Source organism: Squalius cephalus (assembly GCF_949319135.1).
Source record: "Squalius cephalus genome assembly, chromosome: 20".
In the NCBI taxonomy this organism is placed as follows: Eukaryota; Metazoa; Chordata; class Actinopteri; order Cypriniformes; family Leuciscidae; genus Squalius; species Squalius cephalus.
In genome coordinates, this window is record NC_137141.1 from 33779432 (window position 1) to 33792358 (window position 12927).

At 35.5% G+C, this 12927-nt stretch overlaps 1 protein-coding gene across 2 annotated transcripts in view; it reads left to right on the plus strand.

Moving 5' to 3' along the window:
• plcb2 (phospholipase C, beta 2) overlaps window positions 1-12927 on the plus strand; it is a 49103-nt gene that overhangs the window by 25939 nt on the left and 10237 nt on the right. The window contains exons 22-27 of one of the 2 annotated variants that reach the window (XM_079852522.1): window positions 1311-1415; window positions 1501-1556; window positions 3644-3722; window positions 5245-5568; window positions 6858-7035; window positions 9264-9396. In XM_079852522.1, the coding sequence (XP_079708648.1) occupies window positions 1311-1415; window positions 1501-1556; window positions 3644-3722; window positions 5245-5568; window positions 6858-7035; window positions 9264-9396 (875 nt within the window). The remainder of the gene's footprint in view (window positions 1-1310; window positions 1416-1500; window positions 1557-3643; window positions 3723-5244; window positions 5569-6857; window positions 7036-9263; window positions 9397-12927) is intronic. The other variant, XM_079852523.1, reaches the window with a different exon arrangement.

Sequence of the window (12927 nt, forward strand, 5' to 3'; positions counted from 1 at the left end):
TCTGCAGGGGGTTTGGGTCAAACATAATTAGGAATGAAACAACCCATTTCTGCCACAAAAGTCTTAATTATGACATAAAAGTCAAAATTTGGACATACTAAGTCATATTTATGGCTTAAAAGAGTCATAATATTGACTTTTTAATCTCATGATTATGACTTAGTATGTCATAATTTTGCCTTTTTGTCTCAAAATTGACTTAGTATGTCATAGTTATGATTTAAAGTCATAATTTTGACTTTATCTCGTAATTATGATTTAGTATGCCATAATTACGACCTTAATTCGTCATAATTACGACATAATTATGACCTTATACCATAATTACGACCCAAAAATATACAACCTTTTATACCATAATTATGACTTAGTATGTAATAATTTAAACGTTCTATGTCATAATTATGTCTTTTTAATCTCAAAATTTACTTATTATGTCACAATTGATTTATGTCATAATTATGACTTTTTATCTCAAAGTTATGGCTTGTGTCAAAAATATTATTTAAAGTTATAATTTTGACTTTAATCTCGTAATTATGATTTAGTATGCCATAATTACAACATTTTATCCCATAATTATGACTTAGTATGTAATAATTTAAACGTTCTATGTCATAATTATGTCTTTTTATTCTCAAAATTTACTTAGTATGTCACAATTGTTTTATGTCATAATTATGACTTTTTATCTCATAGTTATGACTTGTCAAAAATATTATTTAAAGTTATAATTTTGACTTTAATCTCGTAATTATGAATTAGTATGTCATAATTTTGACTTTTTTAATATCATAATTTTGACTTTAATCTTAAAATTATGACACAGTACGTCACAATTATTTAAAGTTATGATTTAAAGTAATAATTTTGACTTTTTATTTCATAAATAGGACTATTAATATCACAATTATGATTTATCAAAGCATAATTCTCTGTCAGAGAGTGGATTTACATCTTTATTCATGTGAAAATTTCTATGCACTGTTGAACATTTTTACTGGTTGATGGAAAACAAAAATTGTAACTTTGGATAAGGCATCTAGAGTTATTCACTGAGCAGATAAAATAACTATAATCAATCACATTGACTCATTTGTTTTCTTAAATGGTTTAAAGGCTGAAATGTGAGGTTTATCATTTTATAAAAAAATGGTCAGTGTATGCTCAAAAATGACAGGTAAGAGGCTCGTTCATTGCACTTTTTTGTCAATTTGTAGATTGTTTAATCCTTGTGTGATTCTTTTCTTCCATATTTGTTGGTTGTTTATTATGAGAATTATGATCATTGACCCTGTGATGTTTTGCAGGTTTCCAGCACATCTGTCTGCGCAGCGAGAGCAACATGCCTCTCACTCTGCCGTCTGTGTTTGTGCACATCGAGGTGAAGGACTACATCCCCGCTGCCTTCGCTGGTACGTCACTGGCCAAAAATCATATTTTACAGTGTACATTAACATGCCACATCAAATGAGTGTGTCGATTATTGTTTACTTGTAGATTTCTCAGATGCACTTTTCAATCCAGTGAAGACCACAAAGCCACCGAAGACAGAGGTAGAGTTAAATGAACAGCTAATAACAGATGCACAGATACCATCAATGTTCAAGTGCCCTTGAAAGACAGTAGTGCACGATTAAGTGCATGTGGTTTCTCCTGCAAACATGGAGGTTCTCCTGAATAAAAACACAAGGGAAATTATAATTTGAATTAATTTGTCGTTTTCCAATACAATAATCGAAGTATCATTAAAACAATATGGGCCCTATCTTGCACCCAGCGCAATTGACTTTGTACACCGACATATGTATCATTCCTATTTTGCACCCGCGCACAGCGGACTTTTCCCTCCACAGACGCACGTCGGTAAATTAGGGAATGAACTTGCGCTCCCGGGGGCGGTTCAGCGAAAAGAGGAGGCGTGTTCCTGCGCAAACGTTCCCTGGTGCTATTTTGCAGTTCCAGAAAACAATTCCGCCACTGACCAGGAGAAACCTCGTCTTAAGTCAGTGGCGCGTTATTCAGATGCTATTTTAAGGGCGCATGCTTGGCCATAATGTAGCGTGTGCACAACACACACACACTTTGCTTCTCTCATCTACACAGACGCACGCAGTTTTCATTTTTGCAAACCATACATAATTACAAGGAAAAATATTCCACATGAGGGAAATCATTGTTGTGTCCATGAAGATGTGAAAAAATAGGCATAAATCTAGCTTACACATTTACCCAAATTATTATACGCCTGTTTAACCGAAGCTAATATGGGTGTGTTTCTCCATCCCCAATGTCACTTCTCTGTGTTTTACGGCCCTGACGAGAACGTCGCTCTCCTCGGCTGTGAACCGCTCCTGGCGTGCGTCTGGCAAATCCGCCGTTATAATAGCAATCCGCCATGGAACAAGCGCGCCTGCTCTTAAAGGGAATGTGAGATGTCGCTCTGATTGGTTTATTTCACGTTATGCCCAAACCACACCTATGAGTAATGAAGCTACTTCAGACCAACACATTTTAGATTTGCGTCATTTATCAAGAGTCATTTATCCCGCCGGTATAACAGCAACAGCGCCAGAGATCCGCCCACAAAGTTACTTACATTTCGCGTTTGATACTTGCGTTTCAGATCGTTAAAATAGGACCCTATATATTTTATATGTACTTGAGAAGCAAACGGATACAAGATTTTATGTCTTGCTTTCAGAGAAATCGAACAAAATTTTGTGATGTTTTTGCCTAAAGCAAGAAAATGCTGTTTGCCACTGGAGTACGAAAATAATCTAATTTAAAAGGAAAAACAAGATTATTTCTCTCACCTCAGTGTCAAACATCGTTTTGCTTGCTTTAAGCATAATGTATATTTCGATAAAAAAAGTGCTTTGATATTTGAAAAATGATTGCATTATATTTCATCTTGTTAGGACAAGAAAGTGTGCTCTAAACTTCGACTGCAAGACAATTTTTAAATGTTTTATGTGGATCTGTGTTTTCACAAATCTAATATTTTAGAAACATTTATGTACATATGGATCACGTCACCAGTCACAAGTCGCACGGGTTTATCTGTGGCAATAGCCAACAATACATTGTATGGGTCAAAATTATAGATTTTTCTTTTATGCTAAAAATCATTAGGATATTCAGTAAAGATCATGTTCCATGAAGATATTTTGTAAATTTCCTACCGTAAATATATAAAAAAAGTATTTTTGTGAGTGAATGCAGCACAATCGTGAACATAAATGCACAACTTTAAAGGAGATTTTCTCAATGTTTCGATTTTTTTGCACCCTCAGATTCCAGATTTTCAATAGTTGTATCTCGGCCAAATATTGTCTTATCCTAACAAACCATACATCAATGGAAAGCTTATTTATTCAGATTTCAGATTATGTATAAATCTCAATTTAAAAAAATTGACCCTTGTGACTGATTTTGTGGTCCAGGGTCACATATTTGATAAGTAGCCATGTAATACTACTACAATAAGCTGGTTATTAAATTAATTAATTCCTCTGCTTAATATAATAACTCTGTTAGGATAGATGACTGTGCACTGTCTCTTGTATAACTGTCATTTAAATGCTTTTATAATTGTGTAAATATGTGGAAGCATGTCTCACACAGTTCTCTCTCTGATCAGAGTTTAACATACGTGTGTGAATATGAGTTACCTGTTGCTGACGGAGTTCAGAAGTCTGTCACTCCTGCACCTGTCGCAGGTAATAACACACACACCACTTACACACACACATAAACACACAAATGATCACAGTATTCTATGACTGTCTGCACCATTTCAATACTAATAAATGATCCATTTGACTGCACTCACACATAATGAGATTGAGCTGAATAATGATATTATTGTCTTCTGTAGAGATTATTTATAGTTGAATTGAATTTGTTTCATAGTTTATGAACTTTCCAACAGCGATTAACACTGTTATTAAACTGAATTGAATTAACATTGAATCAGAATCGATTAATCTTCTGTAAAACTGCTTATATATGTCTGAAAATTAATTTGTTTCATAGTTGATGAATTTTGCTGAACTGAATTGAATCAACATTGATCTGATAATAACTCAATTGTCTTTTGTAGAGCTAAAGCTGAAACTGAATGTGTTTCATGCTTTGAAACTGAATTGAATTGTAAAGCGCTACTGTGTTTAAATACATTGGTAACACTTTACAGTCAGGTTCCATTTGTTTAACATGAACTAACAATGAACAATTATTCCACAGCATTTATTAACTCAGTTAATGTTAATTTCAACATTTACTAATACATTTTTAAAAACATAACCTTAGTGTAAAGTGTAACCAATAAATGTGACTTGACTTGTTACTAACATATGAATTTGGTGACAACATATCAAAATATATGGGATTATCATCTGATAAATCACAGTACTACTGATATGTAATGCATTATGATGATTATTTATATCTGTCTGTCTGTCTGTCTGTCTGTCTGTCTGTCTGTCTGTCTGTCTGTCTGTCTATCTGTCTGTCTGTCTGTCTGTCTGTCTGTCTGTCTGTCTGTCTATCTATCTGTCTGTCTGTCTGTCTGTCTGTCTGTCTGTCTGTCTGTCTATCTGTCTGTCTGTCTGTCTATCTGTCTGTCTGTCTGTCTGTCTCTCTATATGTCTGTCTATCTATCTGTCTGTCTATATGTCTGTCTGTCTATCTGTCTGTCTGTCTGTCTGTCTGTCTGTCTGTCTGTCTGTCTGTCTATCTGTCTGTCTGTCTGTCTATCTATCTGTCTATCTGTCTGTCTGTCTGTCTGTCTGTCTATATGTCTGTCTGTCTATCTGTCTATCTATCTATCTGTCTGTCTGTTTGTCTATCTGTCTATCTATCTATCTATCTATCTATCTATCTATCTATCTATCTATCTGTCTGTCTGTCTGTCTGTCTATCTATCTGTCTATCTATCTGTCTGGCTATCTGTCCGTCTATCTATTTGTCTATCTATCTATCTATCTATCTATCTATCTATCTATCTATCTATCTATCTATCTATCTATCTGTCTGTCTGTCTATCTGTCTATCCGTCTGTCTATCTATCTATCTATCTATCTATCTATCTATCTATCTATCTATCTATCTATCTATCTGTCTGTCTGTCTATCTGTCTATCCGTCTGTCTATCTATCTATCTATCTATCTATCTATCTATCTATCTGTCTGTCTGTCTATCTGTCTATCCGTCTGTCTATCCATATGTCTGTCTGTCAGAAGCTCCTGTCTCATCTGAAGCTGTGGAGAAACCAGTAGAGGGCAATGTCGCTCCTCCAGCTGAGGCTCCCAGTGAAAAGACTGAAGAGAATCCCACTGCGACTCCAGCTCCAGAACCACCTAAACCTGAACCAGAACCTGAACCAGAACCAGAACCTGAACCAGAACCTGAACCAGAACCTGAACCCAAACCAGAGGAAAAAGCAGAACCAGAACCAGAACCAACACCAGAAGAAAGTCCAGATCCAGAACCTGCTGCAGCTCCAGATAATGTTGTCACAGAGACCAAAGAATCCAGTGAGGAAACCCCTTCAGATCCCTCAGGTGAGCCTGTGTCACGTGACACCATACATCACAACTGCATCACGATGACTCGCTGCTTTAGTTTTTTTTTTTTTTTTTTTATTAGACATTAGACATAACAAACATCAAAAAACACAATAACAAGACATCCAAAAAGATAACAATCTAAAAACAATTTTTTCAAAGAAAAATTCCAGAAGAAAAAATAAATAAATAAATAAATAAATAAAAATGTAAGGGGATAAAACCAATCTGTTATGTATAGAAACCAATAATTTGTACTACTTACAAAAAAATATATATTAAATCAATTTTCAATTAACTTCAATTCTTTAGCAAATATAATTGTATCACTACATTTTTTGTTATCAATACATTTGAGAGACTCAATATACAATTCAAATTCACTCAAAAAAACCTTCAAACATGGTTTAGAATTACTCCATTTACTCTTATGAATATGAAATTTACCTAACAATATCATGAGATTCATCATAAAATTAACAGAAGCAATTTTCGAATCAAAATAAATGATAACATCTTTGGATGCAAGTTCACAATTATGACCAGACTTCTGTTGAAAGTGCCTAGAAAGATCATCCCAAAATTTTTTAGAATGATAACATTCAAAGAAAAGATGTAGAATTTTTTCTGGCTGATCCAATCAAAAAGTACAATTTTCATCAATATCCATAAATTTTGATAAAGTATAATTACTGACTCGCTGCTTTAGTTGTCCAGGGTGATAGTTTGGACATGATGTCAGTTTTACCATAGTAAGTACCAAAAAACAGCAGTCCCTACATCTAAACCTCCGCTATCATCAGAAAATGACAAAATATTTAATGCTGTAGTAATAACCACATGGTGTAATTATGGTTAGAGTAACTAACCTTTATCTGATAAAAGTTAGTTATAACATAAAACATATATAAATTCATACAGTTGTGCGGCATTTACTTGATAATTACATCATATAACATTTATTTTATAAATGTAACATTTCTAGTCCTCTGAAAAAAGTGTTTGTTTTTTTCTTTTCTTTTTTTTGATACCCTTGAAAAGTTAAATCCAAATTAAGTTGTAAAATTTGTAGGAAAAAAATGGATCTTAAATGCCTTATATGGATTCTTTTTTTTAATGAATGCATTATAATAACTATTGTTTTTTGCCATGTAAACAGGCATGGCGTTAACAAACAAACTTAGTTAGTTATAGGAGTACCTCTGCATTAATTAACACAATCTGATCAACAGCCTTTAACTGTTGTTGGCTGTGTTCACGTTCACTGTAAGCTTTATTATTTTCAGATCCGTCCACGGTGACCTGTGAAGAACTGCAGCAGCACAAGAACTTCCTGAAGGTCACCAAGAAACAAGAGAAAGACCTGAAGGACATGGAGAAGAAGTTTCAGAAGAAACGAGAAGAACTCATTCAGAAATACAGCGAGCAGTTCAAAGCCTTGAAGAAGAAGAACACGGCCAAGAAGTAAATGCATAATGAACACTTACATTACTCTTCAAATTGCGCAAATTGAAATTGCGAATTGAAAACACGCCCAATGGAAACACGTCAATTTCGCAAAAACTCCCATTTATTGCAAAAAAAGTTTTTCCGCTCATATGAGGAGGTTTTTCAGGCAATTCGAAAAATAAATATTTCGCAAAACTGCACTGGAAACAGTTTTTGCGCATTTACAGTCACCTGACGTAGACGACGCGGTGTGTTTGGACAGAATATGAGACAGAGTTCTTTATTAAATTCATAAAAGACAAAAGAATTACAGAAATACTGGATTCTAAACCTCATAGAAATGCCACAATCAAGACCTCGACACAGATCTGAGGGAGAAACACCCAGAAACTCCTCATATGTGCCACTCACAGTATAAGGGTCGTTCCTTACCATTAATGCTTGGTAAGGGTGTAATAATTGGTAATAATGGAAACGCGCCTACTGTTATTATAGCATTATTTACATAAGCTTCTAGCCTGGGAAAACCCAGACAACTTCCGGCAAATTTAGATTTGCTCTGCAAGTAGTCTGGCAAAGAGCTCATTCAAGCCCATTTCCATGCCTTCGAAATCGCGGCACCAATCAGAAACGTTGAGGCGGGCTTTACACGATGACGATCGCTCTGATTGGTTTTAGGCCTATCCAATTGCGCCCAGAGGCATTTGAGCGACGTCCGTTGGTGAAACGCACCAACTTTTAAATGCATTATTATATTCAAATTGCAAACACATGAGGACAGTCTCCATGAAAGACCCACTGGCAGATGAACGTGCTACTACATTTCTCTCCGAAACGGTAGGAAATTAAATTAGATTTAATAGAGGATTTTAACTGTGACAAGATGATTGACAGGGCAGTTTACGTGACAGGATGCACGCGACAGATCCGTCCGATAAAGATGGCGAAGTAGTATGTCCCAAAGCTTGCCTACTTTTTTGCTACACATTCAAAAGTAAATACATTTTCTTCACAAAAAGAGTACATACTTTTATGGCGTAGTGTAACTTAGGCGAATTGGGACACAGCATATGGCTTTACACGATGACGATCGCTCTGATTGGTTTTAGGAGTTTTAGGTCTATCCAATTGCGCCCAGAGGCATTTGAGCGACGTCTGTTGGTGACGCCCCTTTGGAAATGAGTTATTAAAGAAGCTTTGCCAGACCATAACTCCATTACTACTGAGAATGGTCTGGTTTTAACCAGGCTAATAAGCTTCTGTAACTCCTCCACTTTTCTCTTCTGTCTGTTTGTATTTCCACAGCATGAAGGAAAGATCTTACGGATTTATGAATTAACCACTTGTTTTAAAATCTTCCTGATCGAACTGACATTTGTCATGACATCCGCTTCCAACATTACAATGCTCATGATAACTTTCATTAACTCTGCAATAAGTAAATCCACTTCAGCAGTGAATTACTCTTCGACAGCGATGCCATAGAAATATACAGAAAACGTTCAAAGACAATATTTTAAAGATGGCTGCGCGTTTGTTTCTCTGCCGCATAACCTCTATATTATTATAGTGTTTATTAATATTTAGAGTTAGCTTTAATTTAATCTAATTTTTTTCAGTTCAGGGTAATGTCGTCTAACTGAAACTAAAACTAGAACAATTAAACATTTTTGTTACTTTACATAAAATAAACATTAATTAAAATAAATTAAAATAAAATATAAGAAAACGTAAACTTGTTTTATTTCAGTGAATTGCCAAAGCAACATTTCTCATTTTCATTTAGTTTAACTTTGATGTACTAAAATAACAAAACAAAAAAAATGAAATAAAATTATATAGACATATAAAAAAAAATACAAAATCACACAACTAAATTACTGAAATTGTAAGTAAAATGAAAATGGAAAACATAAAAATATATTAATTAAAAAATATCTATTTAATGTGCTTTAGTCATTTTAAAAAAAAATATTTCTACTTTGCTTTAATTTATTTTTTATGTCAGTTTTAGTAATTTAATTTTAGTACATCAACTTAAACTTAGTTTTAAGTTGAAGTTCATAATCCAATATTTGAATTGCATTTTATTTCAGCTTTATTTTAATGAAGAAGAACCATTTTTGATCAATGCTGGTCTTAGCATTGATCTAGTTGAGAAGTCGAGTTTGCATCCTTGTCTTTTGAGCAGCAAAACACTTGTTTTGAACTTGAATGTGGTGTGTGTTGATGTGATGGTCCAGGTCTGGAGCTGAAGGGTCAGATGCAGGAGATCAGATGAACGAGCTCAAGCAGAAGCTGAAGTCAGAGCTCAGAGCGCTGCTGGTGGAGCATCACGATCAGCTCAAGAAGAAGAAAGAGCAACACAACACCGAGGTACACACATCATGAGTGTGTATGTAGATCTAGCTAATGATTGACAGGTGTAAATCTGCAAATGTCTCGAAAAAGCTAATTAATCAAGACATGATTGTCATGATTGTCACATTGAAACACTTGCGAAACACATTGAAACACTTGTGCGTTCACATTAGACTTGCACAGACATGTGAAACACAGACAAAACACATTGAAACACTTGCGAAACACATTGAAACACTTGTGCGTTCACATTAGACTTGCACAGACATGTGAAACACTTGCGAAACACATTGAAACACTTGTGCGTTCACATTAGACTTGCACAAACATGTGAAACACTTGCGAAACTCATTGAAACACTTGCGAAACGCATTGAAACACTTGCGTGTTCACATTAGACTTGCACAGACATGTGAAACACTTGCAGAACACATTGAAACACTTGTGCGTTCACATTAGACTTGCACAAACATGTGAAACACTTGCGAAACACATTGAAACACTTGCGAAACGCATTGAAAAACTTGTGCGTTCACATTAGACTTGCACAAACATGTGAAACATTTGCGAAACACATTGAAACACTTGCGAAACGCATTGAAACACTTGTGCGTTCACATTGGACTTGCACAAACATGTGAAACACTTGCGAAACGCATTGAAACACTTGCGAAACGCATTGAAACACTTGCGTGTTCACATTAGACTTGCACAGACATGTGAAACACTTGCGAAACACATTGAAACACTTGCGAAACGCATTGAAACACTTGTGCGTTCACATTGGACTTGCACAAACATGTGAAACACTTGCGAAACGCATTGAAACACTTGCGAAACGCATTGAAACACTTGCGTGTTCACATTAGACTTGCGCAGACATGTGAAACACAGTCAAAACACATTGAAACACTTGCGAAACACATTGAAACACTTGCGAAACGCAATGAAACACTTGCGAAACGCATTGAAACACTTGCGAAACACATTGAAACACTTGCGAAACGCAATGAAACACTTGCGAAACACATTGAAACACTTGTGCGTTCACATTAGACTTGCACAGACATGTGAAACACTTGCGAAACACATTGAAACACTTGTGCGTTCACATTAGACTTGCACAAACATGTGAAACACTTGCGAAACGCAATGAAACACTTGCGAAACGCATTGAAACACTTGCGTGTTCACATTAGACTTGCACAGACATGTGAAACACTTGCGAAACACATTGAAACACTTGTGCGTTCACATTGGACTTGCACAAACATGTGAAACACTTGCGAAACGCATTGAAACACTTGCGAAACGCATTGAAACACTTGCGTGTTCACATTAGACTTGCGCAGACATGTGAAACACAGTCAAAACACATTGAAACACTTGCGAAACACATTGAAACACTTGCGAAACGCAATGAAACACTTGCGAAACGCATTGAAACACTTGCGAAACACATTGAAACACTTGCGAAACGCAATGAAACACTTGCGAAACACATTGAAACACTTGTGCGTTCACATTAGACTTGCACAGACATGTGAAACACTTGCGAAACACATTGAAACACTTGTGCGTTCACATTAGACTTGCACAAACATGTGAAACACTTGCGAAACGCAATGAAACACTTGCGAAACGCATTGAAACACTTGCGTGTTCACATTAGACTTGCACAGACATGTGAAACACTTGCGAAACACATTGAAACACTTGTGCGTTCACATTAGACTTGCACAAACATGTGAAACACTTGCGAAACACATTGAAACACTTGCGAAACGCATTGAAACACTTGTGCGTTCACATTGGACTTGCACAAACATGTGAAACACTTGCGAAACGCATTGAAACACTTGCGAAACGCATTGAAACACTTGCGTGTTCACATTAGACTTGCGCAGACATGTGAAACACAGTCAAAACACATTGAAACACTTGCGAAACACATTGAAACACTTGCGAAACGCAATGAAACACTTGCGAAACGCATTGAAACACTTGCGAAACACATTGAAACACTTGCGAAACGCAATGAAACACTTGCGAAACGCAATGAAACACTTGCGAAACGCAATGAAACACTTGCGAAACGCATTGAAACACTTGCGTGTTCACATTAGACTTGCGCAGACATGTGAAACACAGTCAAAACACATTGAAACACTTGCGAAACGCAATGAAACACTTGCGAAACGCATTGAAACACTTGCGAAACACATTGAAACACTTGCGAAACGCAATGAAACACTTGCGAAACGCATTGAAACACTTGCGTGTTCACATTAGACTTGCGCAGACATGTGAAACACTTGCACGTACAAACGTATATTTGCGCATATATATGAAACTACGGTGTTGCATTGCTGCCACATACATTTTTTCCACTCAATTATGTCGTAATAACGAGGTGTTATGTCGTTTTAATGACATCTTTTCTCGTAATAACGAGATGTTATGTTAAAACAATATATTTTCTAGGCTTAATAAGGAATAATTATATATGATAATTATAATTAATAATAATATAAACAAATACAACACTTAGCCTATTACAGATAAACGCCCAACGCTGGTTTCAGTTTTGCTTTAAATAAATTAGTCTTTAAAATAAATATTGTTTGTGGCCTAATTAATGCCACAATAATGTATATTTATTTTAAAGGCTACTTAGCCTATATTTTCTTATTTTTTGAAAGAGAAAAGCCATTAAAGCCATAGAAAGCCACGTTAAGCGTTTTCTTTATAATAACGGGTTTCTATGGGAGGAAAACGCTTAACGTGTAATTAAATGCATTGCATTCATATTCTGGGCTCATCTGCTTTTATGTACATAGTATGGTTTATTAATAAGGTGTGTACAGAATTTTTTAATATCACTGTCTCATTAAGCCACGTTAATTGTTTTTCACGTTAAGCGTTAGAATGTCCTGCTACTATTTGCTTCAGCTTTTCGAAAGTAGAAGTATGATAAAGGCATGATAGGCTATATACATTTTATGTGGATAAAGGAATATTCTGTACATGACTACACATGTCCGTATTAGGCCTAGAAAATATATATGCGCAAATATATGTTTGTACGCACAAGTGTTTCACATGTCTGCGCAAGTGTTTCAATGTGATTCGCAAGTGTTTCAATGTGTTTCGCAAGTGTTTCAATGTTTCGCAAGTGTTTCAATGTGATTCGCAAGTGTTTCAATGTGTTTCGCAAGTGTTTCAATGTGTTTCGCAAGTGTTTCAATGTTTCGCAAGTGTTTCAATGTGATTCGCAAGTGTTTCAATGTGATTCGCAAGTGTTTCAATGTTTCGCAAGTGTTTCAATGTGATTCGCAAGTGTTTCAATGTGATTCGCAAGTGTTTCAATGTTTCGCAAGTGTTTCAATGTGATTTACAAGTGTTTCAATGTGTTTTGCAAGTGTTTCAGTGTGATTCGCAAGTGTTTCAATGTGATTTACAAGTGTTTCAATGCGTTTTGCAAGTGTTTCAATGTTTCGCAAGTGTTTCAATGTGATTTACAAGTGTTTCAATGCGTTTCGCAAG